Genomic DNA, 27,667 nt, shown 5'->3' on the forward strand with positions numbered 1-27,667 from the left:
ACATATCTGTGCCTATTTTGGTCACTACTGAACTCCTTTACTATTAAGGAATACATTTATGGACACATATCCTATGAAACATGCTTGCTTGCCTTTCTTGGAGGGTAGGGAGCTAGAAAGGCAATGAAAATACAAAGGTTTATTTTCCTAATGGATTCACTAATAGATAGAAACACAGAAAGTAGGCTAAAAATAGACTCCATGTTAATATGGGACACATTTGTGCTCCATGTCAAATAAGAAAGCCTGGGGTAAGTGATTTTTAGCTACTCAGCCTCTACACATCTCTGCAGGGTTGATTCTCTTTTATTGATTTCTCAAACATAACCTTAGCTACCCAGTTTCAAAGTGGCTGAAGCTCTTGGTTATCTCCCCTACAGAAGACATAAACATGCCTTTAACTATTGCTTTAACATAGCCTTGAAAGCTTTCTCACTTGTACTTGTCCTTTAAATAGCAACTGAAGGAAGGACAATCAGATGTTTTCTCATTTCTTCTTATCCCATGTTTAATCCTTATTACTCCCTCCCCTCCTTATTCCAGCCCAGCAAAAGGGCTGTCCCTTTTGCTAACCCTGCTGAGTATCTCAGCGGTCTTCTTGCAATTTGCACAGTGATGCAATGAGGGTTATTAAAAGGTAGTTAGTAAAGCGGAGCAGGCAGGCTGTTCTAAACTTAGCGTAACCTGAAGCAAGCAATGAAGTACCCTCTGGTTCCTTTAGTGAATGACCAGACCTTTCATCTTCTTTTCTTCTGGCTTTGTTTGCCATTTGTAATGCTGTTGATCATAATCATTATCTGGCTACAACTTCTACTTAATGAAGGTAAGTTCTAGAGTTGATAAAATAACATAAAATGCTCCTGCATAAAAGCTTTATCTATTAGCTTCATCTTTAAAGCACTCTGCTAGCTATTTTTAGGCTAATGCTATTTGTCACAGGAGGAAACTAAGAGGTTTTTTAGTAGTGTTAGTAAGGTATGGAAAAATCAAACTCAAATTAATATACTTTTCTTTTAAAAATGCTTCTAAGACAAGCTGCTGCCAGGTGTTCTTCCTTATCCCCTCCCCTCTCTTTTTCTCAGAGGTAATTTAATTTAATAAAGGCAAAGGAGAAGTAATTTCTATACATTTCTATGAAACAAAAAAAACCAAAAAACAGCTAAACCCCCCCCCCAACCTCTAATTTTGTACACTTTCAAACTTGGGCATTGTAGTTCTTACATTTCTCTGTTTTTGTGAGAGAGGGTTGTGTATGTTACTGGGGGAGTTGTGAAGGGATTCCTTTATCAATGCTAAGGCTGATAGAAAATTTTTGAAGGGAGCAAGACATACATTTTAATTTATTTGTGTATTTTGCTCCTCTTTGCATCACTGATTCTTATTTCTAACATGCCATTAACTAATAACAGGCTTTGGTTTAGGCTAATAATAGGCTTGTTGATGTACTGCTGAGGATAAAGCCTTGCTAGTTTGCTCTAATCCTTGAGCATAAGCAATCCCAGCTGAGGAATCAATCGTTAAGGTCAAAAGCAGTGATTCTGCCTTTGCAGAGCAGCTGTAGGAAAAATAAGAACAAAGTTTGACTTCAGCAAACTTTTATTTGGTGCCCTCTAGTTCTTTCGTAATAATGTGGTATCCAGTCCTGTAATAGATCCCACAGGAGCAGCAACAAGATGATTCCTTTGGACCCACAGACAGCAGCAGAACAGGAGACACTCACCACAGCAGAGGCTCATAGTACTCCTCCCTCCTTTCCTGTCCTGCATGCGAGTGCATGCTGTATTTTTGTCTTTCAGCTCCCATTCTGCAGGGTTTGCACATAATTGATGTTCATAACAGCCTCTGCTTGCTGCAGGAGTAAAGTATCTTCCTTCCATGCATTCAAGTGCGCTCTTGTGGGTAACCAATCATAGTAATTAAAAGCACAGGTTGTAAGAGGCTCTGACAATGGCAGAAGCTACCCTGAACAGCACAGGCACAACTTACTGCTGGTGCCTGAAGAGCAGAATAAAATATCTATTTTGCATAGGCAAAGAGTAGCTGTGCCACATACTTACACTCAGGTTGAAGGTCAGCTTTTTGCCTGGACAGAGTAACTCTGGAATATCTTGATGCCTTAAATAAGATTTTCAGGTTGTATGTACTGTATTTATCTTCACAATTTCTGGCCCAAAGGTGACTGTTGTTAGCACTGGGCCTCCAAGGATTTACACAATTGTTCTAAATTCCATTTTAAGAAACATGACTACACATGTTACTGAGTTTTTCCATATTTGTATGTTTACAGAACTACAGCATTAAAGTGTTTCTCAACTACTCAAGAGAATAAAATAAAAACATTCTTTTAAATATCTTCCTGTCTAATTCAGTCATACCTGCTTATTTTATGCTGCTTTACAGCAGTATAAGTAAAAAGCATTGTATCTTTCAGCTCCTCCTTTAATATAGTTGCTGATTACGAGCTAATTGGTTAAAATCAAACACTTGTAGAGGCCTCTTATTGCCTCTACAATAAATTTGGCTTGGAAATCCTTTATTTCAGCTGAATATGATTCAGAAGAACTCTGCCCAGCTCTTAGATGGAATGTGTAAGGCTTGTAGTTAGAGGGGAAAAATCATGTTACAGGTATTAAACATTCTTTTTAAACCTGTTTTTAGTACAGGCTCCTAATGCAGAAGAAATCAAGGAACAATATTCTGATGAGCCTGATTCTGACTCTAAATTTGAGGATGATCTAACAGAGGAAGAAAACCAGAATGATTCATCCAGCATAGAAACACAAGAGGAGATGCAATCCAGGGGATCTCTGGGTAAACTGAAGCCAAAACCGGCTTATCTGAGTTCAAAACTGAAAAGCCAAAAACCAAGTTTTCTTGCCGCAATCTCAAACAGCTGGTCTCAGAGCCAGAAGATAAGACGTTCCCGTGTTGAGAAGAATGTTCTCTGCAACATTGTGATGGTGAGTAGTGTGACCAGGCTACCTCTCTGCATATCTACTGCTTTTGTGTCTTACCTCTGCCTGATTTCCCTGCCTCTTGGATAAGAGAAAGCTGCAAGATTGGTTTCTGCTTAGTTAATGACTAACAAGAAACCTCTTTCTGTCTTTCCTACTTGGAATGACTCCTGTTGTAGACAAGGTAAAGGCAACACAAAATTGTGTAGAGTAACTATCATATATGTATACTGTATAAGTGTGTATATATATTTAAAGACATGTCTACATATTTAAAAAGTTCTTGAGAATTTAATTTGAAACAATGAAAATTGCTACCTATTCCTCTGAGATAAGAAGCTTAGCTCACCTGTATGTGGAAACTCTCCTGGTGTGTATGGCTGATACTGGGTATTTCTGAAAGCTGCTTTGTATTTCTTACAGTGGAGTATGTGGCTAAAAATTAAACTTGTTTCACTTGCTTGGTAAGAGCAGAAGCCAGAAGTCTCTTTGCAAACATGGCAGTCCCAATCTTCTTAAGCTTTATCCAAATCCTAAAAGATATATTTGAGGTAGTGAAAGAGATTAGTGGCTTGTGTGTCTTTTCTGTCCCTGTGCCTTGACTTTATGTCCCTTTGCAGCAGGGGCTCAGAGGGAAGGGTGGCCTGTGTCTCCCCTGTCACTATTCTCAGTCTTGTCTCCTCACTTAGATTGCTGGGGATTGTGAATTGCAGCAGCTGAGGCACTCGTGTGTCTGCTTCCCCCAGCTCTGCTGGAGCAGTAACCTTGGTTAGGGTGGAATAGCTAAGGATTGGTATCATCTTAAATTCCTGCAGTTGTTTGACCAGCACACCCTGAAACTGAGCTTTAGCATGTGATCACTCATTTCTGACATCGTTAACACCACCAAGGCGGTACCAAGTCAGTGTAGGAACTTTTTAAATTGTTGTTATTCAAAGGCTAGAGAAACAATGCCAACGATGAGCTCGGACTTATCTAGGCTATCACTTAGTTCTCCTGGAGCTCTTCACATATACAAGCATTGATGTAAACAGAGCAGTTTGAAGAGCTGAGGTTTAAACTTGTCTCTTGTAGGACATAATACTTATACTGAAAGGCTTGTTAGTTGTGTTGGGTGGGTGAGGGAAGGCAACAAGAACTCATGGTCTCACAACATTTATATCCCACTGAAAACTGAACCTCTTCTGAAAACATCATTGCCATGACAATTCTCTTCCTTTTCACCAGCTCCTGTGCACCATGCTTTCTTCTCTCATCTGGAACTTTGTCTGCCAGTTGTTCCACATCTCTAATGTCCTGAGGATTCTACTGCTGCCATCCTCTCTGATTATCTCCATGGCTCAGCTGTTTGTTTTGCTGTCTGTGAAAATCCTTGGCTCCCTGAGGCTGGAAGTCAGGGGTCTGTTGGCTTCAGTCTTGGGGAGGAGATATAAGTGAACTGGAACAGACTGATGAAGCTCAGAAAATCACCTCAGGGTGGAAATAAAGCAGGTGGTTCCACAGCCACAAACAGCAATCCCAGTCGGCATCAGTGAGAGCTGCTCCAGCACGGCAGGGGGGCGGGTAGGTCTCTGAAAAGGAAACCCAGTCAAGAGTAAGGGGTCACATCTGGGTCACAATGCCTACTTTCAGATTGAATAATATTGACTGGCTAAATATTAAACGGATGACAGCAGCCAGCCTCATGTCCCGTGCTCGGGTGTGTACTCTGCTCCCCTCCCACTGCACAGAGGGATGACTTCCTTTTTTTTGAGTAAGGACCAAACGCTACGCCAGCATCCGTGATGCTCTCTGTTCACCACTAGTACTCCTTGATTTCAAATAAGATCAAGGCAATAGCTCTCAGTAGTGGTTCTTACTGGAGCTTAAATGCGGTACAGCCCAGTGATTATTTCACTCAGACTGCAATTAGCACTCTTCTGATCTGCAACTTGTGAGTTATCAAAGTAGGAAACAGATTTTTTCAACAGTCAGGAGTAACAAATGAAACAAGCCTGCCTCCAATTAACAAGAAATAATTAAGCCCTTAGCAGATAATGAGCATGTATTTCTTTCATTTCTGGGCAGGATGTGCTCTGCAGCGGAGCTGACAGGCTGATCCAAGGTTAGATCACAGCCCCAAGAGCAGCTTGATTTAACCAGCTGGTGGGACCACGGGGAGGTTGCTGGGGCTGGGATGAGCCCTAATTTTGTGGCCGAAGGGTTTATCCAATCTTTGGGCTATGAACAGAGCAGCTGTTTGCTCCTGCTGTTGATGCATGCATTCAACAAACTCTTTTTATTTTTATTTTTTTTTTTTTTAATAAAAAAGAGGCCCTGAATTAGGAAATCACACCCCAAAGAGCATATTGCCACTTGTGAAAAACGTTTGTCTCTGTTCCTGGTGTGAAGTAACCGTGTCTCTGGGGATCCTGCCCGGGCAGACAGGGGAACACTTACACTGACCTGCCCTCATTATGAAACATGCCTTCTTGATGTTTATTTAGTGTTGATGCACGCATTCAACAAACTCTTTTTATTTTTTTTTTATTTTTTTTTTTAATAAAAAAGAGGCCCTGAATTAGGAAATCACACCCCAAAGAGCATATTGCCACTTGTGAAAAACGTTTGTCTCTGTTCCTGGTGTGAAGTAACCGTGTCTCTGGGGATCCTGCCCGGGCAGACAGGGGAACACTTACACTGACCTGCCCTCATTATGAAACATGCCTTCTTGATGTTTATTTATCCTTCCCTCCCCAGCCCCTGAAGTCTCCATGTCCAAATATTTATCCGGAGCAATACGCTCTTAAATAAAACTTGTTTGCCCATGTCTTTATTTTCGTTGCTCCTTTATTTAGGAAAACCAAACCAAAAAAAGCTGTTTGCCGAGGAGCTCTCAGTCTCTCCCTCTGCCCCTGAGCTCCTCCGTTAGGGATGCCCGTTAATTCCCCGGGGAGCGGGGATGGTGTCGGTGGGTGCCGAGGGCCCGCTCACGGCCGCTGTTGTTGGCGGGGGCGGTGCGGGGCGAGCTGGAGCCGCGGTCCCGCGTGGGGTCCGCCCCGGTCCCGCCTCCCGCGCAGGGGCCGTGCCGTGCCGTTCCGCGCCGTGCGGCGGGGGTCCCCGCGGGCTGCGGAGGGACGGGGACACCGCGCCGGTCCCGGGGGCGGCTCCTGGCCGGTAAGCCCGAGTAAGGGTGCGGGCTCCGGGGCTGCTGTGCCGCCGCTGGGTGCGGGGGAGCTCCCTGGGCTTGGCTTGTTCCCTTCGCCGGCTCCGCCGCTATTGTCTGCAGCGCTGACCTGCCCAGGTAAGGCTGGTGCTGGGGGGTGGGAGGGAGACCCCCCTTCTGCCCCACAGCTCTGGGGTTTTATGGCTTGATATGCTGAGATTGAGTGCTAAATTGCTGCTTTTCCTGGAGAATTTAGCTTCTCTTGCCCCACTGGGGAGTGGGGTTATTGTTTCAGCTACAATTGCTGCTTTTCCTGGAGAATTTGGCTTCTCCTGCCCTCACTGGGGAGTGGGGTTATTGTTTCAGCTACAGCCCCCCGGCTGACATCTCAAAGCTGCCTTCCCTCAGCCAGCGAGAACCCTTTCTGGCATTCTCAAGGTTTTTATCTTTTCTACCTAATCTATCATAGAACCATAGAATTGTCTGCGTTGGAAGGGACTTTTTAGATTATCTAGTCTAACCATCAACCTAACTTAAAATCATATTGGCAAGAAGGACTTAATCTTGCAGCTGAAATTGCTGGGGATGCCTCCTCTCTCTATGGGATTTCACTTGTTTAGGCTACTTCAGTACGTTGGACTCTGTTAATCTCAGTTCATTAAGATGCTTTATTATCTTGAGGCAGTTCAAGTTCGAACTGTTTTACTCTGATCATTGCTGCAAGCTGTAGATGAACAGAGGTGAGTTAGGGAAACTATGTAAAGGTCTAGTAGAATATTGCTGTTTCTTGTATTGCATGGTGTTGTTTTAAAGCCTGGTGATACCAAAATATATACGTTTTGGGTAGTTTTTAGGCTGTGTAAATACACTGGGAATAGCTTTAGCTTGGCTGGGCTGGCTGTCGCTTGCAATGCCACTGTAATAGCAGGGAGGTTGGTGCCAACGTGCAAAACCTGCTTGAGAAACCTACTTTGAGGACTACTAGCTCCTGCGGAGTTCCCCAGTACCACAGCTATGCCCATGGCAGGAGTGGTTAATACCTGGTTTTCCTGTCTCTGAGCTATGAGAAATACTGCACGACTAAATATTTGGGTAGTAGAGAATAAAACTTTTATGTGGGGATTTGGCTAAAAGTAGTATGGAAAGGCCATTTTGGCTCTGCTGTGGGTCTGTGCTTTTTGGAAGAGGTTGATGATGTGTGAACCGACCTGGAGAAGGGGCCCAGACCTACAGATGTGGGGACTTGGTTTGAACCCTTGTAGACTTTGTGTCGCAGCCCACCTGTGTTAAAACCTTTCTTACCCTGGCTCTAGCTGTAACGCCTGCCCCCATGCCTCTCTTTGTTGAGCATTTGGAGTTCACAGTGTGAATGTAGTGTGACCTTTCAGCTGCTTCATAGTCTGCAGGCACTTGAATAGCATCTCTGAATTTGTGCTTTAGTTTCCCCTCTGCTGTTGTGTGCTAAAAGCTGTTTTCTGGGCATCAGCAGGAACAACAGAATTTATATATTGTAGCTGAGTAAACTTGTATGTTGTAGCAGAACTCCTTTCAATGTGATTGTTTGCAGTGATTTCAAATAAATGCTTTTTAAAAAGTGAAGGCTTTTCTGTAGTTTTGGATTTAGTTCATCTGTAAGGTCTCTTGTTCACCTGGGGCAACTCATGCACCCAGCAGCCTTCTTTCCAGGGTCTTTCTATATTGCAGCAAGCTTTCCTCACTGAAAAAGTTTGATACCAAAATCTGAATTGAAAATTTTTGAGCACAGTGTTAGTGAGAGTTTCTTCTCTCAGCTGTAGATTGGTAGTTTCTTTTCACTGAGTTTAAGCCTCCTGGGAGATGCAAGCATGCATTTCTATGTACCAAACTGTACTGTAGATGGTTTAAGACCTTTTGCACATTACTTAATCTTTTCTTTTTTCTCCTTATTTATAAAATATTTACTTTGCAGGCATGTTACAGGGGTGGGGTTTGTTAAACATTAAGACTCCATTGGGAAGCATTGTACGTTGAAAAATGTAGATATTAGTTTCTTTCTCCTCTGAGCTCAAAACTCTGGAAGAAGTTGATAAAAGACCCAAACTCTAATGTAGTGTAAACTCAAGTAACCTAATGTGTTTTGATGGATTTCAGTGATAAACATGGCCAAAAGCAGCATGTCAAAGCATTTCGGGATAAGGTCTTGCAGCACATTGGGATCCTGAACTTGTAAGGGAGGCCTCTCTTGGTAACAGCTGGGTGAGCTGTGGCTGTTTACATCCTTCTCCTGGAGGCGTCAGGGGATGACTTAACTTGGCCGACATCTGTTTCTAGTAAAGAGGAATTGGGGTTCTCGGGTCCAGCTGCACGTCGAAAAATAATGCTCCAGATTTGGCTCCTGGTCCTTCGTGCCCCAAGAGGGCGCAGTGGCAGCAGCACAGCTCTTGGGTTCATCAAAACATGTTTCTTGAGATAGTGTTCTTGATGCTGAAAGGAAAAACCCCTAAATGTTTTCCATCTTTGAGTAGTTGGATGGAGAATCCTATCACTTGACAAAGCTTTGCGAGTTGAAATGGGTGAGGGTCCAGCTTGGCTTAAGGAAGAATATTGCTCCCTGGGAGTACAGGGGGCTGTTGAAATGGGGGCCCACAGGGGTTGTGGCACCTCACTCCTTTACAACACCCAAATGGCTAAAGCCCTCAGCATCTTGGCCAGGCTTCTGTTTGGACCCTGCTTTAAGCAGGAGGCTGGGTGAGATGGTGACCAGGGGAGCCTGTGCTTGTGTGTAAACCGCTCCAGAGAGCAGTGCCCTTCTGCACCCCCATCCTTCAGTGCCCGGCTAAAAATCCCTGTGGGACTCGTGCCGGGTTCTGCTTTGGCTGAATGGGGAGGGAACTAAACGTTACATGCTATATGCTCTTAGCTTTTTTTTGTATCCCTTAAAAGTTGTAGGCTACAATGCATGACCAAGAATACAGTAAGTTCTAGCTTCATATGTCTTCTAGGCTCTCAGTTCAGCAAAATGTCTGCTTAATTGGGGATGTTATGGCCCATATGCTTCTATTCCAAGCAGTTTAAGTGCTTTCAGTTGGAGACATAAAAATGTCTTAGTTGTGACATGGTGTTTGAGCCTTCCTGCTGCAGATGTAATATCCATATGGTGGAGTCTTAATTGAAACCTGCTGGAGTTATTTTTCTCCTGCAACATGCTATATGAAATATTTTTTGCGCAGCTGGCTTGAAAGGACTATCCTTAATTAGATGTTTATAATCAGTTAGCAATATCCCTTTCTATAGTGCTGTTCCTTTCTAAGAAACAGGATTTTGAGTGGTATAAGGCACTTATATTTGATATTCTCCACGTCAAATGGAGCCTGTATGATTTATTCATTATTTTATGCCATGGACTTTAGGTAGAAGTCATTCACTGCAGCATTGTTAATCGTGTGGGTAAGGCCCTCCAGGTGTGTTGTGTAGTGAAAACCTTGTCTGAAATCAGAACCTGTTGCTTGAAAAGTTAGGTCTCTAGCTAGGTTTTAGATTCAGATGTCTATCATACTTTCTGGTATTTGTTGCTGTTTGGTAAGACCGTTAGGTCAGTTTGCAGGGGAGTATGTTTTGTGATTGCAAAGAAATTTGGAGAAAGAAACACAAAAGCTGATGTAGCTTAAAGCATATTCCCCAAAGTAGATTACTCCAAGAGTCTGGAATGTGTCGGTGGGAGGCTTCAGTTTTAGTGAGATGTTGCTCCATGCATGCAGGAGTTCTTCCCCTCCTAAATAATTGTTTCCATCTGCATAGCTCATTCCATCAGCCCCTGGGCTGCTTGTGCCTGGACTGTTGAGCTGTCTGCAAAATTTGGGTCTCTTGTAAAAATGAGGGTCTTTCTCACTAAATTCTCTGTTAGCTATGTATGAAGGGAATGTACAGAAAAAAATAATAGGGCAACCTCCACTGGGGAACTTTTTAAAAGAATCGATATTCTTGTCTGTCTTTCCATGTCCTTTTAGAGGGAGAAGTTTCGGGAACCTCAAATCTTCTTACAAGCCTATTATTAATTCACCAGTTGTCTGGGAGTTGATTAGTTTTTATATAATACGAATTTTTGTCCATCTGTGATAACTTGCAATGTCCCTGGCTACTTGAATCAAATATTGTGGCTTATGGTCTGGGAGATGTCCATGTGAACGTACACGCTGCCATCATATGGTGGAGCCTGAGCATAGGAAATGATACGGAATGCAAAACTTTTTAAAAGAAACAATATTCTTGTCTGTCTTTCCGTGTCCTTTTAGAGGGAGAAGTTTCGGGAACCTCAAATCTTCTTACAAGCCTATTATTAATTCACCAGTTGTCTGGGAGTTGATTAGTTTTTATATAATACGAATTTTTGTCCATCTGTGATAACTTGCAATGTCCCTGGCTACTTGAATCAAATATTGTGGCTTATGGTCTGGGAGATGTCCAGGTGGACGTACACGCTGCCATCATATGGTGGAGCCTGAGCATAGGAAATGATACGGAATGCAACTTATAGTTGAGACTTCAGTGTTTCAGTAAACAGCTTGGCTGAGACCCAAGCACACTTCTAGTGCGTGAATTCCTGTGTGTTGATTTTTGCAGCACTGAAGTACTTAACCCTTTGTCCTGTTTTGCTCTTTTTTAGAAGGTTCCTTCTAGGATGATGGACTTCTCTAGCAGTGGTGGTTGGTACTGACACGTTACTGTCACCTGTTTAAGGGAAGGGACTGCCAAGGAGGTGGCGAGGGCGATGGCAAGGGTCTGCTTGACCATTTTATGCTGGTGGTTCAGCAGTAGCGTGGCAGGCAGCCAGTGCATTGATGCAGTGACAGCAGGCTCCTGACCAAGAGTTATCGTTTTGTACTTCCCATTTATCCCTGCCTGGGCCTGGGTCCCCTAATGAAGCATGGGAGAGACAGCGTTGTAACTAAGGAACAGTGCAACGGCTCAAACGTGGAGCATTCTTCACTCCCTTACCTCTGCACTCATCTCTGAAGGGTCTCATTTCTGAATTAGTTGAGGCTAATTAGTTGAGTGCCTGTTTCCTGGAGGAGGTGCCATGACAGATGTGGTTTTCTTTAATCTTTGGTTCTTGGTGAACATTCACTGGGCTTAGCCTGTGGTGGATGTGGAGAGCATCTGCACGAGGAAGGGAAGGCTGCCCGGTGGGGTGCTGGGGCATTTGAAGGGCTGTCTTGTAGCACTGCTGGTTTGCATGAGGCTGTCTTGCTGATGGTGGTTGCCATTCAACTGCTTTGAACTCACACTTTTTCACTGCTGCTGCCAAATTAACAGCTATGCTGGAGTCCCAGGAGCTCAGATTTCTCAGTGTCTCCATGTGTGCACAACTGAGTCTGCTGCTTGAACCCCCCATTCCTCCTGCCAGCCCTAACCAAGTGACCAACACTGGAAATGAAAGCGGTGTTTTCTTGCCTTGAGGGTGTTTGTAGGCTCTTGAGTGAGCAGGAGCCTGTGACTCTTGCACAGTCCATAGCAGGTGGCCAATATATAATGGAACTGGAAGGATATCCTCTTTAGGTAACAAATAAATACAGCTTTGCTGATGAAAGTTGTTTTTCCCGGTCAAGGTAAAGCTCGGACAATGTTAATGTTTGAAAACAGCAAGGATAACACAGTGGAAGGAAATCCTTGCATGCCTCACAGCGGAAGGTAGACATGAGGCTGCAATATATACATCCCTGCAGCTGATCTGTGATACGGTTGTTTTGGTCAAATATTCCAGAATCCTGGATTCCCTCCAGCTTGTGCATAAGAAGGGTAAAAGTAGATAAAGGTAACAGCTGTATTTAGATGCAGTATTTCCTTTGACTAATGAGAGAGGAAGGATACCTCCTGGGAGCAATCCTTCTAACAATATTCCTAATCCAAGAGTTTCAGAGTTCATTCACTTCGTGCTTCCTACGCTTTCTTGGCTGGTGTAAAGCAGGCGTGAAGCTGCTGGATGTTTGCAGGCCAGGAAGAGTTTGGAGCAAGCACAGAGCTGTCAGGTCAGTTGGGAGAATTCAAGGCTTTATTAAATACCAGCACGCATCGTGGAAAAAGCTCTTTGGAGAATGGCTTTTTGCGAAGCTTATTCTAGCTGCAACAATGTGTTAGCTGGAAGAAAACCTAATCAGGGGGCAAATCTGTAAGTAGGACCAAGGAATTGCTGCTTTAATTCTTTCCTGTGAAGTCTGCTAGTGGGGTCTGTGCAGTTTTGTAATGGATTAGCATTACCTCATTTTCTTTGCCATCTGTTTTGTTGACAAATTAGTCTTTGTAAAGGTCAAGAAGCTGCTGCTTGGTTCCTAGTTGGGGATCTATGGCTAGCATTTAACCCTTTACGAGTGCTTTTTCTGACAGTAGTGCTGACTTAAGTGTCATGGTTCATTTGGGCCTCTCAAAATTACAGGAGGATGTACCCTATGAACCCAACTTTATTACATGAGCTCATTGGTTGAAAATCAAACAAGGGCTTGGTCCACTTTCAGTGGGCTGGTGCACTTGTTAATTCTCTAATTCATTACTTCATTAGTTCATAAATTCACTAACTCATGTGCTTATGAAGAAGCTAGTTTCCCAGCTGAGGGTGATAATGTTCATCCTTCATCCCCCACCATGGTGCAGGTGTCCCAGTATCTCAGTGGGACACCTGGGAGCCTCAGCAGCATGGATGCTCTGGGTCAGCTTGAAAGCTTTTTGGGTAAGGTGATGTACTCACAGACCTTCCATTGTGGAAACTTGGTTTCTACCATTCCTGTGTGTTGTTTCAGTTAATTCTGAAGAGTTTCAGTTTTATCAGAAACTGCCCAATAGTTGCTGCTGCACAGCTGGAAGGAGAGCAGGTCTTATCTCCTCCTCTCCTTTGTATCTGGTGTATGTGTAGCTCTTGCTTCAGCCCAGCGGTGCTGGTCCCAGCATAGATCAGGCTGAGGTGTATCAGCATGAGCTGTGTGTTGGGCCAAAACCTGAGCTGCAGTTGAGTCAGCAGCCACTGTCCAGTGATGCCTGTGTCAGAAAGTGTCCATCGTGCAAAAGTTTGGTTGCTTAGACCAGCCTGGTTAAAATATACCGTCCTGAATGTCAGTTTGGTTATAAGAGTTCATCAGACTTACTAGAGCTGTGAGGTAAAACATAGTTGCTGTAGTTCCTCTGCTCTTTAGATTTACTTTAATGAAATCTTTGTGGTTTTCAACTTGCTTATGAGGCTGAATTGAATTTCTGGTTCTTTAGCCTGTTGGACTCAATAGTGCTTATTCAGTGGATCATCTGTGTGATGTCTTCTTTTTGCAGTAGCACTCTGTTACCCTGAATTTGCACGCTGGGTGTCAACTGAAGAACAAAAGTCTGTTTTGCAACATCACTTGACATTGATGCCTGAGACTTTGTATGTCTGATGTCCTCTTTGGCCCTGCAGTTAGAGCAGTAGATTTTCACACAAAAGCAAACAGCATGTGGGGATTTATAGGCGCTGCTCTAGTCTCTGACTGACCTTTGAGATGATCTCGTACCATTAACCTCACCTGCCCTGTGTTCTCTTCCTTTAAATTCTGCACTACAGAGTTTGGAAATGCCTGTAGCAAGCTCTTCCATTCCCCTTGTTGGCCCCTCAGTCTTAGATCATGTCTGCAATCTTCTGATTCTGGTTTTCATAAAGGCTCCTGGTAATTAAACTTTGTCATGAATATTTTAGAAAAACAAGTCCTCTCCTAATGAGTTAACAAACTCTTGACTACTAATAGCTCTGTAAGAGCTGTGAGCTCTATTGTGCAATCAGGTTCAGCATCTCAACCAGTTTTGTTCCAGCTGTTGCATCGTTTATAGATGAAACTAGTACAAACAAGCTCTGTGTGGTGACTTCAGAGCAGGCTGCCAGCATAGCAAAAATAGTGACAGCTGACTTCTTTTTTTTCATACTTCTGAGCCTATAAAGCAGCAGCCCAGTTCTGTTTGTGTCCCAGCTCTCTTCTAGAGGACAAACGAGGAGAATGCCCATAAATATAACTTATGGGCCACTTGTACTCTCTCCTCACACAGAGAAGTTTGGATTCTTCCTGGTGGACCTGTTACAGCTAAAGAGATGACAAAGTAGAACAGAAGCCTGTTAGGATAAGTGATAGCACTTCTGAGTACAAGCACAACTGTTACTTAGGAGTGGAATAATTGGCACTTACTATTGCCTGACAGCTAGAAAAGAACTTCTGCTACTAGGCTGTATTAAATTTTCTTTTTATTTTGGAAATAATTGATTGAGCAATTGGGATCTGTAAAAATGCTGCTCCCTTTGAGAGTGGGGTTTCGTTCTGTTCTCCTACTGAGAGGCTGATGGGTGTCCTACCCACAAATGAGCTCAGTGGCTTTTCATTCCCAAGTAAATGCCTTATATCCACGTGTGTAGGGACAATGTGTGGGAACCTATTTGGTGAGTATTTTTCTCTGGGTCTTGACTTTGGAGCATTTAGGTAAGTGGATTTAGTCTTTATTGTAGTCATTCAATAAGACGAGCTTCAATAAGATGAGCTTCAATAACACAGAGGGCGTTCCAGCTTAATCTCTGAGGTAGTTTCAGCTGTTCAATAAGGCGAGCTTCAATAACACAGAGGGCATTCCAGCTTAATCTCTGAGGTAGTTTCAGCTAGTCTGACCCAATATAAAAAAATTCTGGAGAGATTTTTAAAACTATAAGATACTAAAGTCTATCAAAAAAACCCCCAACCCTAAACAGGACATAGCTTTGAAAACTACATTTGTACTTAATGCAATCTCTGGTCTTTAGGTGTTTCACTTTTAATCTTAATAACTAGCTTAGTTGTGTAGCTATGATCAGGTCACTCCCATTTTTCTCCTCCTTTTGTCTTAACATCCTTTCTAAACTCTACCTTATCTGAGCCAAGCTATCAGTAGCTATTGTTTGGCTGTCTCATAACCTTGGTAGCTCTGAACCATTTGCTCCCACCGTGATGGTGGGGCCATGCCACGTGCATGACTCCTGTTCTTTCAGGAGTGGATGTTTGGCATTCTTTGGGCAGTAACTCCTATGGGATGCCTGAAAACGCACTGACTCATGGTGAGTTCAGCCCATGGAGCCCATCCCGCTGCTTGTGATTATAGTGCAGGAAATAAACAAGATGACAACCTAATCTATCACATCTTTGGGCTGGGAACTGGGGCAGCAGAGTAAGAGAAGTCCGTTTCTGTCACTCTTTCTATTTGTAGCTCTGTTGCCCCATCCGTTTCCCGGAAGGGAACAGAAAATTCAACTTGCAAAAATCAAAATGAGGTTGGTGGAGTGGGCTGGGGTATGAACTTGGGAATTTGAGCTCCTGCTTATTCTTCTTCTGCAGCGTGGACTCCAGTCCCCTGTGAGCTCAACAGACATGGCTGGGCTGGCGTGAGGTGGTGGTTACTCATTGCAGCCGGAGAGGGACCTGGCTGCTGATCCTCCGTCCCATCTGCCTCTCTTCCATCACACCTTAGAAGTGATGTCTAGCATTGGCAGCTGGTTGCAGGGATAATAGGTGCCTGTGTTTGAAGGAAGTGAACAAGCAGCTTGGTGGTTATTAATCTGCTGCCTGTCGCTTCTTTCTGCCTTCAGTGTCCAGCAGGAAAGATACGGTTTTTGCGCAGCACAGCACCCGGTCATGTCAGGCGTATGTTTGAATAGGGAGGTAAACCAGGTCATCCTCAGAAACCCACTAAGATTTCTAATTTTATACAGTCTGAAAATGCCCAGGAGGCAGAAACATACTCAATTTAAATTAGTAAGTCTTGGTTATTCATCAGAATAAGTGTTTTTGTGCATTAAGAATAGCTGCTGTGTCTTAGCGCTTCCTCCCATTGTTACAGCTCTTCCTTGAGCAGTGGAAATGTTTTGGTGGTTTAAATTACATTTACAGTAGTAATTAGGTTTAAGCAACTTTGCAGTTCACTTATCTAAATATACATCTGTGTCTAAAGAGTGTGTGATTTTTTTATTTCTTTTTTTTTCCCCTCCTCCTTTGCTCCTTCAAGCCATGACATTATAAACTGGAGTGGGCAGCTGGAGGCAGGAATGTACCCAACCATTGGCCCGTGTCTGGTGGAGATCTCTGCTCAGAGCTGCTGCTGGTAACACCGTGAAGTGGCTCTGGCTTGACTGCCAGCTGTCTGGTCCTGCTCTACTACAGCATCGCATCCCACCAGATACCAGCACTTCCTTCTTTGCCCCGTGTTTTTTTTTTTCTTAAATGATTAATAGCCATCTGCATGAAAACAATCTTAGCTTAGGAAGCATCTGTTCTCGCTGTTTGTCCGCTGCTTGAAGTCCTAATCCTCTCTTTGTCACAAGTCTTGGGTGCAGTAAAGCAGCTTATGTGCTCTGACATACAGCTTGTGGCTGCGAGCAGGTTGGGTTTTACAGTAAGGGGGGGGTCTTACCATTATTGTTGGGTCTGAGCTGCCCTAAGTGAGGGAGGAAGCTGGGCAGTTGGGGAAGGTGATGCTGACCTCTCTACTTGCATTGGGATGATACCCAGCTCCCGTGGGTATGCCTGTACCTCTCCCAGTAGCATGACAAATCAGGTCTCATCTCATGAGGTAAAGTCACGAGCAGAAGCAGGATCCGAGTGTTGCTGTGGCTGTTTCTTGGCAGCTGTTGAGTTGAGAGATGCTTGTTGGATCTCTCCTGGGCCAGGGCAGAGCCGAGCCAGCGGGTGTTGTGGGGCTGGGAGCTGGGAGCTGGTTCCCCAGCTGTGAGTGCAGCTCAGTGCTTCGCCCCGGGCCACAGCCTGGGTGCTACTCCCTGGCAGCCTGGGAACAAGCTGGGGCTTGGATAATCTCACCGCCTCAGTGACTCCAGAAACTGTAATAATCTCTTAATCTTAATGGGTCCACATGAAGGATAGGTAGCACTACTTGAGGATTTTCTTGATATGTGATGGGGTGGAGGGGGGATAAATTATTTTCAGACTTTCCTAACATTACATAAGTCTGTAAAAATAAACCTGTTGGAGAAAAAAGAATTGCGTGTTAGGGATTTCAGCTACGGTCCGGTTTTTCCACTCTACTTCACATTGCAGTGTCTTCCACTTGCATTTCATTTTCATGGTAACAAATTACTTTTTGTGATGACTGAAAAATGTAATGCTGCCATAAGGTCTTGCGATGCAGCTCATGAACACTGTGTTCAAGCTGACCTGAAGGCACCACTGCTGAGCTCTGCCAGGCAGTGCTCAGAGGCAGATCTCCCCAGGCCGGCAGGGTCCCTGCGGTCTGGCAGAGGATTTCTGGAGTATTTAGGTCTCCGGCCTGCACGCACTTTGCCCAGCTGAGATTCCCAATTATCCAATAGCACGTTCAATGTTTTCCCCCCCTCCTATTTGGTTCTGAAAAAAAATCAGGTTTACTGAGTGAGCCAAGTTGTGTCAGTTTGGCAGGATGTGTAGATGCCTTCAAAAATAGCTCATGCACGAAAGCTGGGTCTGTACCACTGATTCATTTGAACTAATTGGCTGCTGAGAGCATTGGTATGTCTCTTTGTCTCCATATTTGAGTAGGATTCAGCTCCTGTGATCCAGATGATCTCGTCCCAGTGAGCTTGGCTCATCTCTGATGATGCTAGAAAGACTGTTCTGAAGCATGAAATGTACTGGAGAGCTTGAAACTGAGTTGGAGTATTTATCTTGATTCGCTCTGTCAGAAAATGCAGACTCAGCTGCATTCATGTCCTATTCCTCCACCTCTTTTTTTGCACAAGCTAGGAAATAAACTTGCTGATTATTCCTTTCAAACGCCATGAATAATCGAAGTCCAGACAGGAGTGAATATGTGAAAGGCTGTAGATGGTAGTGCAGCTGTTATTATCCACAGAGATCTGAAACTTTCAGTAATGCTCGTGTACTGCTTTCTATGAGTAATCAAAGCTGAATGTGCTGTAAAAGAATTCTGTTTTCATTCTGTATACTTTAAATTTGCCTCAGTTGTGCAACAAGCCTGGCTGAATTATCACTGCTGCATGAGAAACCTGCAATGATGAAGCTTGCTTGTACAAGGGACTGGCAGCCTGTCTGTCTGAAAATCTGCTGGTCCAAAAGCAGTTGGCTGAACTTATTAAAAGAAATTAAATAACAAGGAACACAGTTGAGGGATAAAAGAAATGTAGTTGTGTGCTGTTGTGCCCACCTACTTGTAGTACTGGCAGCTTAGATGTGCTTTTGTGTACAGGAGAAGGAATGGCCTGAACCCCAACCACTTTTTTCGGGGCACAGAGCACTTGGTGAGAAGCCTTTTGGAAAGGCTGGGCATTCCTTGGGGAGAAATAATGCTTTCCTGAGTTTGTAAAAACAGTGAAGCTTAGAGCAGCCACATCTCCTCACATAGATGTTTTTGATGTTGTCTCCTCCTTCCTCTCCCTCCCGTGTCTTAAACCCTGGGCAGTTTGTGTGGCCACATACGGTGGTGTACCCTTCTGTCCAAGGTAGCTATGTGGCAACCACTGCCCTTGTACCAGCATAGAAGCATCAGAATTGCTTTGATTTACTTTTTGCACATTGCTAAGGTCTTTGTTATTGCATGTGTTTTTTAATAATATGCTGCCTGTGAATGATTCAGTGCTGTTGTAAAAGCTGCGGCACACAGATGGGCTTTTATTATAACTGAATTTCACAAGCTGAGATTCTCTCAGACTGGTAGATTCTGTGATTTTCTTGGTTCAGAGCTGATGGAGGAGAAGCTGTATGGATAACTGAGATTTGAATTTGATTCCTTACAATTCTTATTAGAACCACTTGTAATGAATAAGCTAAATAAGAAATGTAACACACAATGTACGTGCGAAGCCTGTGAGTCTGTTGGAAACAGGGGTGAGCCGGGGAAGCCAGCTCTAACTCCAGCTGTACACAAGAGCTTTCCCTTGGGCACCTTCAGTACCTGGAGAATGACCCACCTTTAGCACGGTGGCCTAAACTTTGGGGGGAAATTTTGCAAGAATTTTGGGTAAGCAGAAAGAGGGAAGGGAGGAAGAACATCCCATGACTATTTTTGCATACTTAGTGTGGGGAGTTGCAAGAGTCCCAGACCAAATTACCCTCCTTCTGCCTCCCTGGGGGCCTGAAGCTGGGCCGGGGTTGTGCCTAAACCACGGAAAACCGATGTCATTTAACATACTCCAGAGGGTGTTAATAGGGGATCTCTCTTGGATGCAGCCAGGGCTCTGCCTGCAGGTTGTTTTGGGCTAATCCTGCTCTGTGCAGGGGAGAGTGGAGGAATTTGGGCACTGTTCCTCCTGTGACAAATCGGCTGCGTGTTCACAAGGTGGGGTGAAAGCGGCTGGACTGAAGCAGTGGCTGGAAAAACAGCTGTATTCATGAGTAAGGAACCAAAGTGAGACAGCTTCTGCGTGCTTTTACGAGGGATTGCCCCTAAGATAGCTGCTGCTGCCCTTTAAGCTGTTGCAGGCAAAGCAGCCTGAGCCATAGATCCAGTCTTACTGGGAGTATTGGAAACAAGGAGCAGGGTTGTCACCTGTACTGGAGAAGCTTTGTGTGTCTTCATTAAGGAAACTTTACATAAACGCCTTGTTTGTCCCTTTAACTTGAGGATTATGAATAGTAAATGTTAGAGGAAAGGGAAGTTACAGAAACACCGTGACAGGAGGTTTGGTGGAGAGAATAACAAGGAAAGAACAAAACCTGTCAGGGTGGCAGGGAGACAGACATTTCATTGCTTTAACTCTTCGCTCGCTCGTGTGTTGTTTGTTGCTGAGATTTTTAAAGGCGGCTCTGGATCTTGCAAAACAGCCTCTGTGGGTGTTACGGGGTTACGCTGCGCTTTCAACACCAGCGTCTTCCATCCAGCTGGGATTTACTCACAGCTCAACTATGGCAGTAAATGCTGAATTTGCTTTTTTAATAAGCGCTTGTGTTGCTTGCTGCCCTCCCTGAGTCCCCAGGCAGATACTTCGTGCTCTTCTTACTTCAGAGAAGCGCAGTTTTGAGGAGCAAATATTCTGTTTGACTCCTCCCTCCCAGTGCTGCTCGGGGGAGTTAACTTTTTCAGGCGGCTGAGGCTCAAGTTAATATTTAGCAAGCTTTAGCTTCAGCCCAGGCTTGGAAATAACTCCTTGCTGGTGTCTGTCTGGTCACTCTGAAGGCTGGGTGCTGGCCGGGGGCTGTGACACGCCTGTGTCCCCAGCGTGGGCGGCTGGGCCTCGGGCACCGCTGCCTTGAAGGCTGAGGTGGATTTGCTGTGACTCCTGCTCGCTCCGCCCGGGCGGGTGGATGGATGTGGGGAGGGAGGAGAGGATGCTGACGGCCACCCCGCTGGCACCCCGTGGGTGACGAGGAGCCGCTCGTCCTTATCGGGCCCAGCAGCAGAGGGGCACGGATGGACTGACTGCCGCTCTCTTCCCCGTCTGGACCATGGACAAGCGTGGCGTGTGTGGCTCTGGGGCCACCAGAATTGGGATGCCCAGGCCCCGGGTGGCGCTGGCGCCTGCCCGACCAGCCAGCCTCAGCAGGTACAGAGCGCGGGGTACGGGGCGATGGCTGCTTTCCTCCCTCCCTCCCAAAGGCAGGGCGTAGGGGTAGGGCAGTACCTGGGGCAGGAGAGGTAGAAACAAGGGAAATTTCTGGAGGTGAGCAGGCTGTAATATGCTCTTTCAAACTGTGCTTTGACTGCCTTGATCTTCAAATGAAACCTATTAAAACCCACTTTTTGGAGGGCACCGAAGAAAGCTGTCTCAGGCAGGAGCTAATTGAGCACTCCAGGTCTTGTCCCTGAACAAGGGGGCCAGGGCAGAGCGTGAAGACAGGGCTATCTCTGGAATGTATTGCAACATGTAGGGTAGATGGTTGGACTCGATGATCCCAAGGGTCTCTTCCAACCTGAATGATTCTGTGATTCTCTATAAACTCTATAATTGAGTGCAACAATCTGTGGAGGTGGGACCTAGGGGGGAGAGAGTTGGGGTGGCGATGCGTGCCTAGCTGGGGGGGCTAAAATGCAGACTGTGTGTTTCCTTGTGATTTAGTGGTAACACTGCCCCGGCAGCCTGGGGGGGGGTGAGGGCTGTTCAGTGATTTGTAGAACTGTATGAAGGTAAGAACTGCATATTTATAAATATTGCGCAATGCGCACATTCTAAAGGATACAACTAAACATTGAACTGCTTTGCTTGACAAACACAGTACTGTTTGTTTGCTTAAAGAATATTAAATGACTTAAGACTTATGAACTCTATAATTGAGTGCAACAATCTGTGGAGGTGGGACCTAGGGGGGAGAGAGTTGGGGTGGCGATGTGTCCCTAGCCGGGGGGGCTAAAATGCAGACTGTGTGTTTCCTTGTGATTTAGCGGTAACACTGCCCTGGCAGCCTTGAGGGGGTTGAGGGCTGTTCAGTGATTTGTAGAACTGTATGAAGGTAAGAACTGCATATTTATAAATATTGCGCAATGCGCACATTCTAAAGGATACAACTAAACATTGAACTGCTTTGCTTGACAAACACTGTACTGTTTGTTTGCTTAAAGAATATTAAATGACTTAAGACTTCAGCCTAGAAGTTTGCAGCAAGTTTCAGAATGTCTCCCTGCTTCAGTAATCAAAACCTGTTGGTTTTGCGAGAATTCACAGTGATTTTATTTCTAACCAAAACTCATGCTTTCATGTTGCTGTCTGAGTTCTCATTTTTCCTAGTCTGCTTGACCTTGTATGTAGAATTGAGAAAGGAAGTCTCTAAAGGATTGCAGGCAAAATTTGGGATATTAAAAAAAAAATTAATTAATCTTAGGGAGAATGATACAGGAATAATATGGTAAATTACTTTAAAATTACCCATGTCTAAGAGCACTAGACTGGCGCCTTGAGTATTGTGGAGGTTCTTTGATAAAAATCAAAATATTCAGTAACAACTTATGTTTTTTGCCAAACAAGTTAGTTGAGCTCCAGTGTCTGTACTGATGCCAGAACACCTCTGGCCAGGTCTGAAGAGGTGCTACAGCATGAACCCCAAATCTGCTCACTAACTTTGACCAAAACACTTAACTCCTAACAAGTGGCAATTCACATCGGTTCATTCTGGGCCCACCAGCAGGTGAAACGCGTCCCATAGGTATATGTGTAACAGCCTCTCTGCTAGGATTGATCTAAAACATGCCTATACAATAAGGCAATGATACACCAGCCATCCTGGTTTTCTAATTAATTGACAGTAATGACTGTTTATTTTTGAAGCAGTAACTGTGGGATGCTCGTTGGTTCCCATTAAGACACCTACCGGATTACCCAGCGCTGGGGGTGTCGTGCCTCCAAAGCACTGCTGAGACAAAGCCATTGCTGAGCCAGCTCTCCCTTCATCTTCCTCCTCCTCCTCTTGGGGTTGTAAAGCATGGGGTGGCTGGTGTTGGTGGCTCTGGGCTCACAGGCAGCACTCCAGTTCTTAGTTACAGAATTAATTACAAATCTCAACCAAGGGGAGGCTTTTCATGGCAATGTAATTGCCAAGCATTTTGTCTTATGTGTAATAACTCTCACCTGGGAAATACAAGCAAGGAGCTTATGACTGTCCTTCTCGTCTTCCTGCATCCCTAAACCTCTCATGCGTGAAGCATAGCTGGATTCCAGCACATGTCTCAACCCCTCCTTCCTTTGTGCTGGCCACCAGGTGACTCTGGTGACCTCTGCAGAGTCTCTTGCCTGTTCCCATGCATCTGAGCAACAACTTACAATTACTCATTCTCTGCTGTGATCTAGCTACAGCTGGTAGAATGGGCTACGGGAAGACATGAGTTCTACCATCCTGATTTAGTCCAAGTTTAATGTTCAAGAAGTTGTGGGACAAATATTTACCATCTGAGCAACAACTTACAATTACTCATTCTCTGCTGTGATCTAGCTACAGCTGGTAGAATGGGCTACGGGAAGACATGAGTTCTACCATCCTGATTTAGTCCAAGTTTAATGTTCAAGAAGTTGTGGGACAAATATTTACTACGCTTTTATAAAAAGCCTTTGCATTGATGAATGATCACACAAAAAAATAAGTTCACACTCTTTTTATAGAGGATTCAAACACACTTAACAGTCGTTCCTCAGAAAGCCATGTGGTCCCTCGCCCTCTTTGTCCCTAAGCTGGGTGTGTGGAGGTTGAGCATCTTGCCTAAAGTCACAGCGGTGGTGGAAATAAAGTAAGGGTGTCCTGTCTGATGTAACGGTAGCATGTTTTGAGGATGTGCTCAGTAACTGGAAGGTATTGACTCATTCTGGCCTCGGTAAGATCCCTGGCGTGTGTGCTATAGGGCTGTGACAGCCAAGTCACCGAAGGGCAGTGAGTCTGTGCCAGCCACTTTGTGGGAATCCCGTGCACAGGCTCAGCCTCGCAGCAGCTGGAGGGAGCCCGGGGCAACATCTGTGCTGGAGATGGGGTGATGGGTAAGGACAAGGATGTGGGAGCTCCTCTCTGTAGCCAGTGCCACTGGTCTGTGGGGCTTGCCACCCTGTTCTGGCTGGTCGGGGGGGCTTGTCATCCTGGTGTCATGCTGATAGGTGGAACTTGAGTGGCAGACTGGGTCTTTGTGGCTCTCGAAGGGACAAAGCTGCTTGTGTGTTTAGATGAGCATGGCTTCAGTGTGTGAAGACGGAAACCGGGATGAGAATGTCACCTTTTAATTAAAGATTCTCCTATAATCATCCGGCAGATCAGGCTTTATCAATTCACAATTGCCTTAAAGATCACAGTACTCCTAAAGCTTTGTTTTGGCCAGGTACCCCTTTCTCGGGGCCGGATTTCCGTGTCAATGAAAGGCCTTTCCTGTTTGGCTTAACGTCTTAACGCAGGGAAAGTGAACAACGAGCTCATCTGCAGTGACCTTACAGTGAAACAAAAAACATGTACAGAGAGCATGGGTTATGTCTTCTGAGGCCAAAACAAACTCTAGCGTGATGGGACAGACACCCAGCTAATAGACTAAATTAAAAATGACTTTGAATATTTTTAATTTGGCTGTATCTGCATGGGTTTATCAATCTGGTGTTTGTTCTGCTCTGAGTTTCGGTCTCAGACACCTCCAGGCAGATCTGTAATTACAGGCAAATTTCGCTATTCCTTAGCTTGCTTGTTTAGACCCTTACCAGACAGAGTGGAGACAAGTCTGCTCCCGATGAAGGCCCGAGACCCAGATGTTGAGATGGAGTTTCTTTGCCCTTAAATATTTTGGTAGAAACACTTATTGTCAGGTAAGTTACAACCTGTGTTTTATTTCATGGAATCACAGAATTGTCAGAGTTGGAATGGACCTCTAGAGATCATCCAGCCCAACTCCCCTGCCAAAGCAGGGTTGCCCAGAGCACATCACTCAGAGCTGCATCCAGGTGGGGCTTGAAGATCTCCAGAGAAGGGGACTCCACACCCTCCCTGGGCAGCCTGTTCCAGGGCTCTGGCACCCTCACCAGAAAGAAGTTCTTCCTCATATTTGAATGGAACTTCCCATGTTCCAGCTTGTGCCTGTTGCCCCTTGTCCTGTCACTGGGAACCACTGAAAAGAGTCCGGCTCCCTCCTCCTTCAACCCACCCTTTAGAGACTTGTAAACGTAGATAAGGTCTCCCCTCAGCCTTCTCTTCTCCAGGCTAAAGAGTCCCAGCTCTTTGAGCCTTCCCTCGTAATGGACATGCTCCAATCCCTCCATCATCTTTGTTGCCCTTTGCTGGACTCTCTCCAGCAGTTCCCTGTCTCTCTAGAACTGGGGAGCCCAGAACTGGATGCAGAATCCCAGTTGTGGCCTCCCCAGTGCAGAGCAGAGGGGACAGAATGACCTCCCTACACCTACTGGCCACACTCTTCCCTAGGCAGCCCAGGATTCCCAGTGCTGTGGTGGAGATAACCTCTGGAGTTCAGGTTCAGCACAGAAAGCTGTGGAGGTGCTAAGCTAAAGCAGCGTGTTACGCACAAGCTCCAGGATTCAAGTCTTTCATTCCACATAGCACTGGGCAAAGGATCGCTGTTTCGTCTTTCTGGTATCACTGGGGATGCCAGGGCAGGAACTGGGGAGTGCCTTGTTGTTGTTGGGGTGAGGGAAAGCTGGGTCTGGTATGAAATACTCCACGCACGCAGAGCTATCCCGGCACGTCCTCTTTATCACTTGCAGAACAGGCTTCTTCAAAACAACCCGAAATGACGCTGCTCCCCGAGCTGCTTGCATAATGGAAGATCTTGATGAACTGATTGCTGTGTTACTGAAAACAAGCTATAATCTTATTAGCAAATTGTAGTAGTGACATCTGAGCTATTCTTGCTGGTGCTGGAGAGGCAGACCTTCAAGTGTGCTGTCCCATGGGCGCAAAGTCCTTGATAAAATGCCTTAATGTGAACATAAGTGGTGGTTGGCAGAGGAGCTATATAAAACAGCCTGGGCTAGAGGCACTGCGACTTCGTGTAAGGGATGCTCTCAGCGAAACTACTAGGTGTGGGAGCAAATCCCCTATGGTTAGAAATACGCAAAGGCGTATGTCAGCAGCGCAGCCAGCTTCTAAGATTGCTTTAATTCTGCCTCTTCAGTTGCTTTCGTTTAGTTAGGCCAGGGAAAGTAAAGCATGGTAAGAGTGTATCGGGTAAGTTACTGTTCATCGCTGCCACAGTAATTTGGTAATTAGTCTGTCTTTGCTTTTACGGTCTGGTGCAAGGAATTTGAACCAGCCATGTGCTTTTCATTTTCTCCTAAGAGTAAACTTCAGGATTGCTCTTCTGCTGCTTGTTGTGGGGAGGAGGGAGGAGGGAATTGGTAGCCTGTGGTGTCTGCGCTTTGTGTACAAAATTTGGAGGATTGTAAGAGTAACAAAGCTGGGCTTCAAAGATTTGCAGTAAAGCTTGCTTTTGATTTAGACCTGTGGTAGAAAAGTTGTGGAGCTTGTGTCCACAAGGCATCTCCTTGGATATCCAAAGGATAAATTTGCTATCTGTGGTGGGAATGGAGCTTTGTGTAATTCTCTGTGTCTGAATAAAATAGCTGATTACAAATATTTCATCTAGAATTCTGAAAAGTAGATTGCCTCCTTTCATACAAGGAGTTGCTCTTATAAACATTGGTATCTTTGAAAGACTGAGGTTTAAGCTTCCAACAGTTCAGTGAGGAAAATTATCTGTATTTTATATAAATACAGCTATAGATATATGACTTGCTGCTTCAAGATTTTCTCCAGCTTTTCAAATACTTTTATCTGTTGTTTCTGGATGCCTTTGCCCTACTAAATGATTTTAAACAAGAAAACCTGTCATGTTATGAACTGTGGTAGCCTGAGCTTGAGGTGATTCTTTTTCTTCAGAATGACCTACTTGGTTCTTCACTTGAGTTTAAGCTGCTTGCTCAGGATAGGAACTTGGAAGCAAAGTGAAGTGTGCCTTTTTTTTTTTTCTGCAGGGGCTTTAATTTGTTTCTCTTAATCTTGTGCTTTTGTACCCGTCAATTGTTTTTGACCTTGAAGAAGGTTGAAAGCTGGTAAGATGTGCATACGTTGTGGCGCTAACATATTTTTGTTCTCTCGGCATCTTTATCTGTCAAAATACTGTGACCAGTTGATAGAATAATTTCTCACTTTTTTTTTTCCTTTCAAAAGAGCTTGTGTTTCATGCTAGCAGTCTGAATTGCTATAATGCTGTAACTTGGTGTGCTGCTTCTAACTTGCTCCTGAGGTTAACTCCAACTCCTTCCATCTGTTTCTTTGTTTCATGTGTGCCTTTGTGCTTGTTCCAGATATTTGGAAATGTCTTTTAAAACTAGGTGCTTGTGTGTGAAAGGAATGCCTTGTATAGCTTAATTCCCCTGTTCTTGTTGCCTTTTTCTCATCTTAGTTTTTCTGGAAACAGTATTGAAAGAATTTGATTTTCTTGGCTTACACTTGTCACCCCCTGTTCTGTTGGAAATGCTTAAGAAGAAACCTCTTTATTTATTCATTTGCTGGAGAGGTATTTCAATGAGGGAAGGATGTTGAGCAAGCCGTGAAGTAGTCTAGGCAGCTAGAGATCCATTGAGAAGCTCTCTGATGGGAGTGATTCGAGCCTGGAACGAGCACATGCATAGCAACAGTGTTTATTTTATTTTGATATTCAGGAGGGCCAGGAGTTGCTTGTGTGTTTGCAGTATATTTGCTGTTTGTTGACAGTATCTAGGAACAGATCAAAAGCTACTCTAAGACTTGACATTCTAGCCCAGGACCTGTGGGCCACCAGCACTCAGCGCTATGCAGGGTGCAGATCTTGCTCAGGGCTAGCAGTGCTCTATGTGAAGAGGGTTTGTAGAAGAAATGGTAGGGAAATGAACCATATTAGGTCTGATTTCTCCTAAGTCTGCTATTAACGTTGAGTCGGTGTTAGATTGAAGGTGTTAGGGGAGTCAGCTGAATGAACCTCAAGCCCCACTAAAACTGACTGTGCTCTTAAGAGGAGAAGGTTGCATTAGGATGGTCAGTCTTTCCACAGCATCATTCCTTTATGGTTGTCCTTAATGAGATCCTTCTGCAAGTTTGCTTTTTGTTGAGTTAATTTTTAAAACTTTATAGTCTTTGTTACGTCTTTGCTACGTTGATGGTGGAACAGAGTGAAC

At 44.7% G+C, this 27,667-nt stretch overlaps 2 protein-coding genes across 8 annotated transcripts in view; both read left to right on the top strand.

Annotated features, from left to right (window-relative positions):
* Nucleotides 1–696: 696 nt before the first annotated feature.
* Nucleotides 697–4,402, top strand: ADIG (adipogenin). The gene is made up of 3 exons (XM_014941256.1): nt 697–823; nt 2,659–2,960; nt 4,182–4,402. Exons 1-3 carry the CDS (start codon nt 697–699, stop codon nt 4,389–4,391), a joined length of 639 nt encoding a protein of 212 aa, XP_014796742.1. The 3' UTR covers nt 4,392–4,402.
* Nucleotides 4,403–6,052: 1,650 nt separating this feature from the next.
* Nucleotides 6,053–27,667, top strand: part of ARHGAP40 (Rho GTPase activating protein 40) — a 42,992-nt gene continuing 21,377 nt past the window's right edge. For 2 of the 7 annotated variants that reach the window (XR_001411928.1, XM_014941212.1), the window contains exon 1: nt 20,212–20,590. Coding sequence is in view for 1 of the 7 variants with exons in the window: in XM_014941212.1 (XP_014796698.1) it covers nt 20,493–20,590 (98 nt within the window). In the remaining 6 variants the exon portion in view is untranslated. Of the gene's footprint in view, nt 6,238–12,033; nt 12,105–12,225; nt 12,245–20,209; nt 20,591–25,587; nt 25,680–27,667 lie in introns of those variants that run through there. The other 5 variants (XR_001411930.1, XR_001411931.1, XR_001411932.1 and 2 more) reach the window with 5 other exon arrangements.

Source organism: Calidris pugnax, unplaced genomic scaffold (genome assembly GCF_001431845.1).
Source record: "Calidris pugnax isolate Ruff unplaced genomic scaffold, ASM143184v1 scaffold55, whole genome shotgun sequence".
Classification (NCBI taxonomy): domain Eukaryota; kingdom Metazoa; phylum Chordata; class Aves; order Charadriiformes; family Scolopacidae; genus Calidris; species Calidris pugnax.

Coding starts and splice junctions, on each gene's coding strand:
- ADIG (XM_014941256.1), top strand. CDS start 697: ATGAAGTACCCTCTGGTTCCTTTAGTGAATGACCAGACCTTTCATCTT. Junction 824..2,658: donor ACAACTTCTACTTAATGAAG/GTAAGTTCTAGA, acceptor ACCTGTTTTTAG/TACAGGCTCCTAATGCAGAA. Junction 2,961..4,181: donor TTCTCTGCAACATTGTGATG/GTGAGTAGTGTG, acceptor CCTTTTCACCAG/CTCCTGTGCACCATGCTTTC.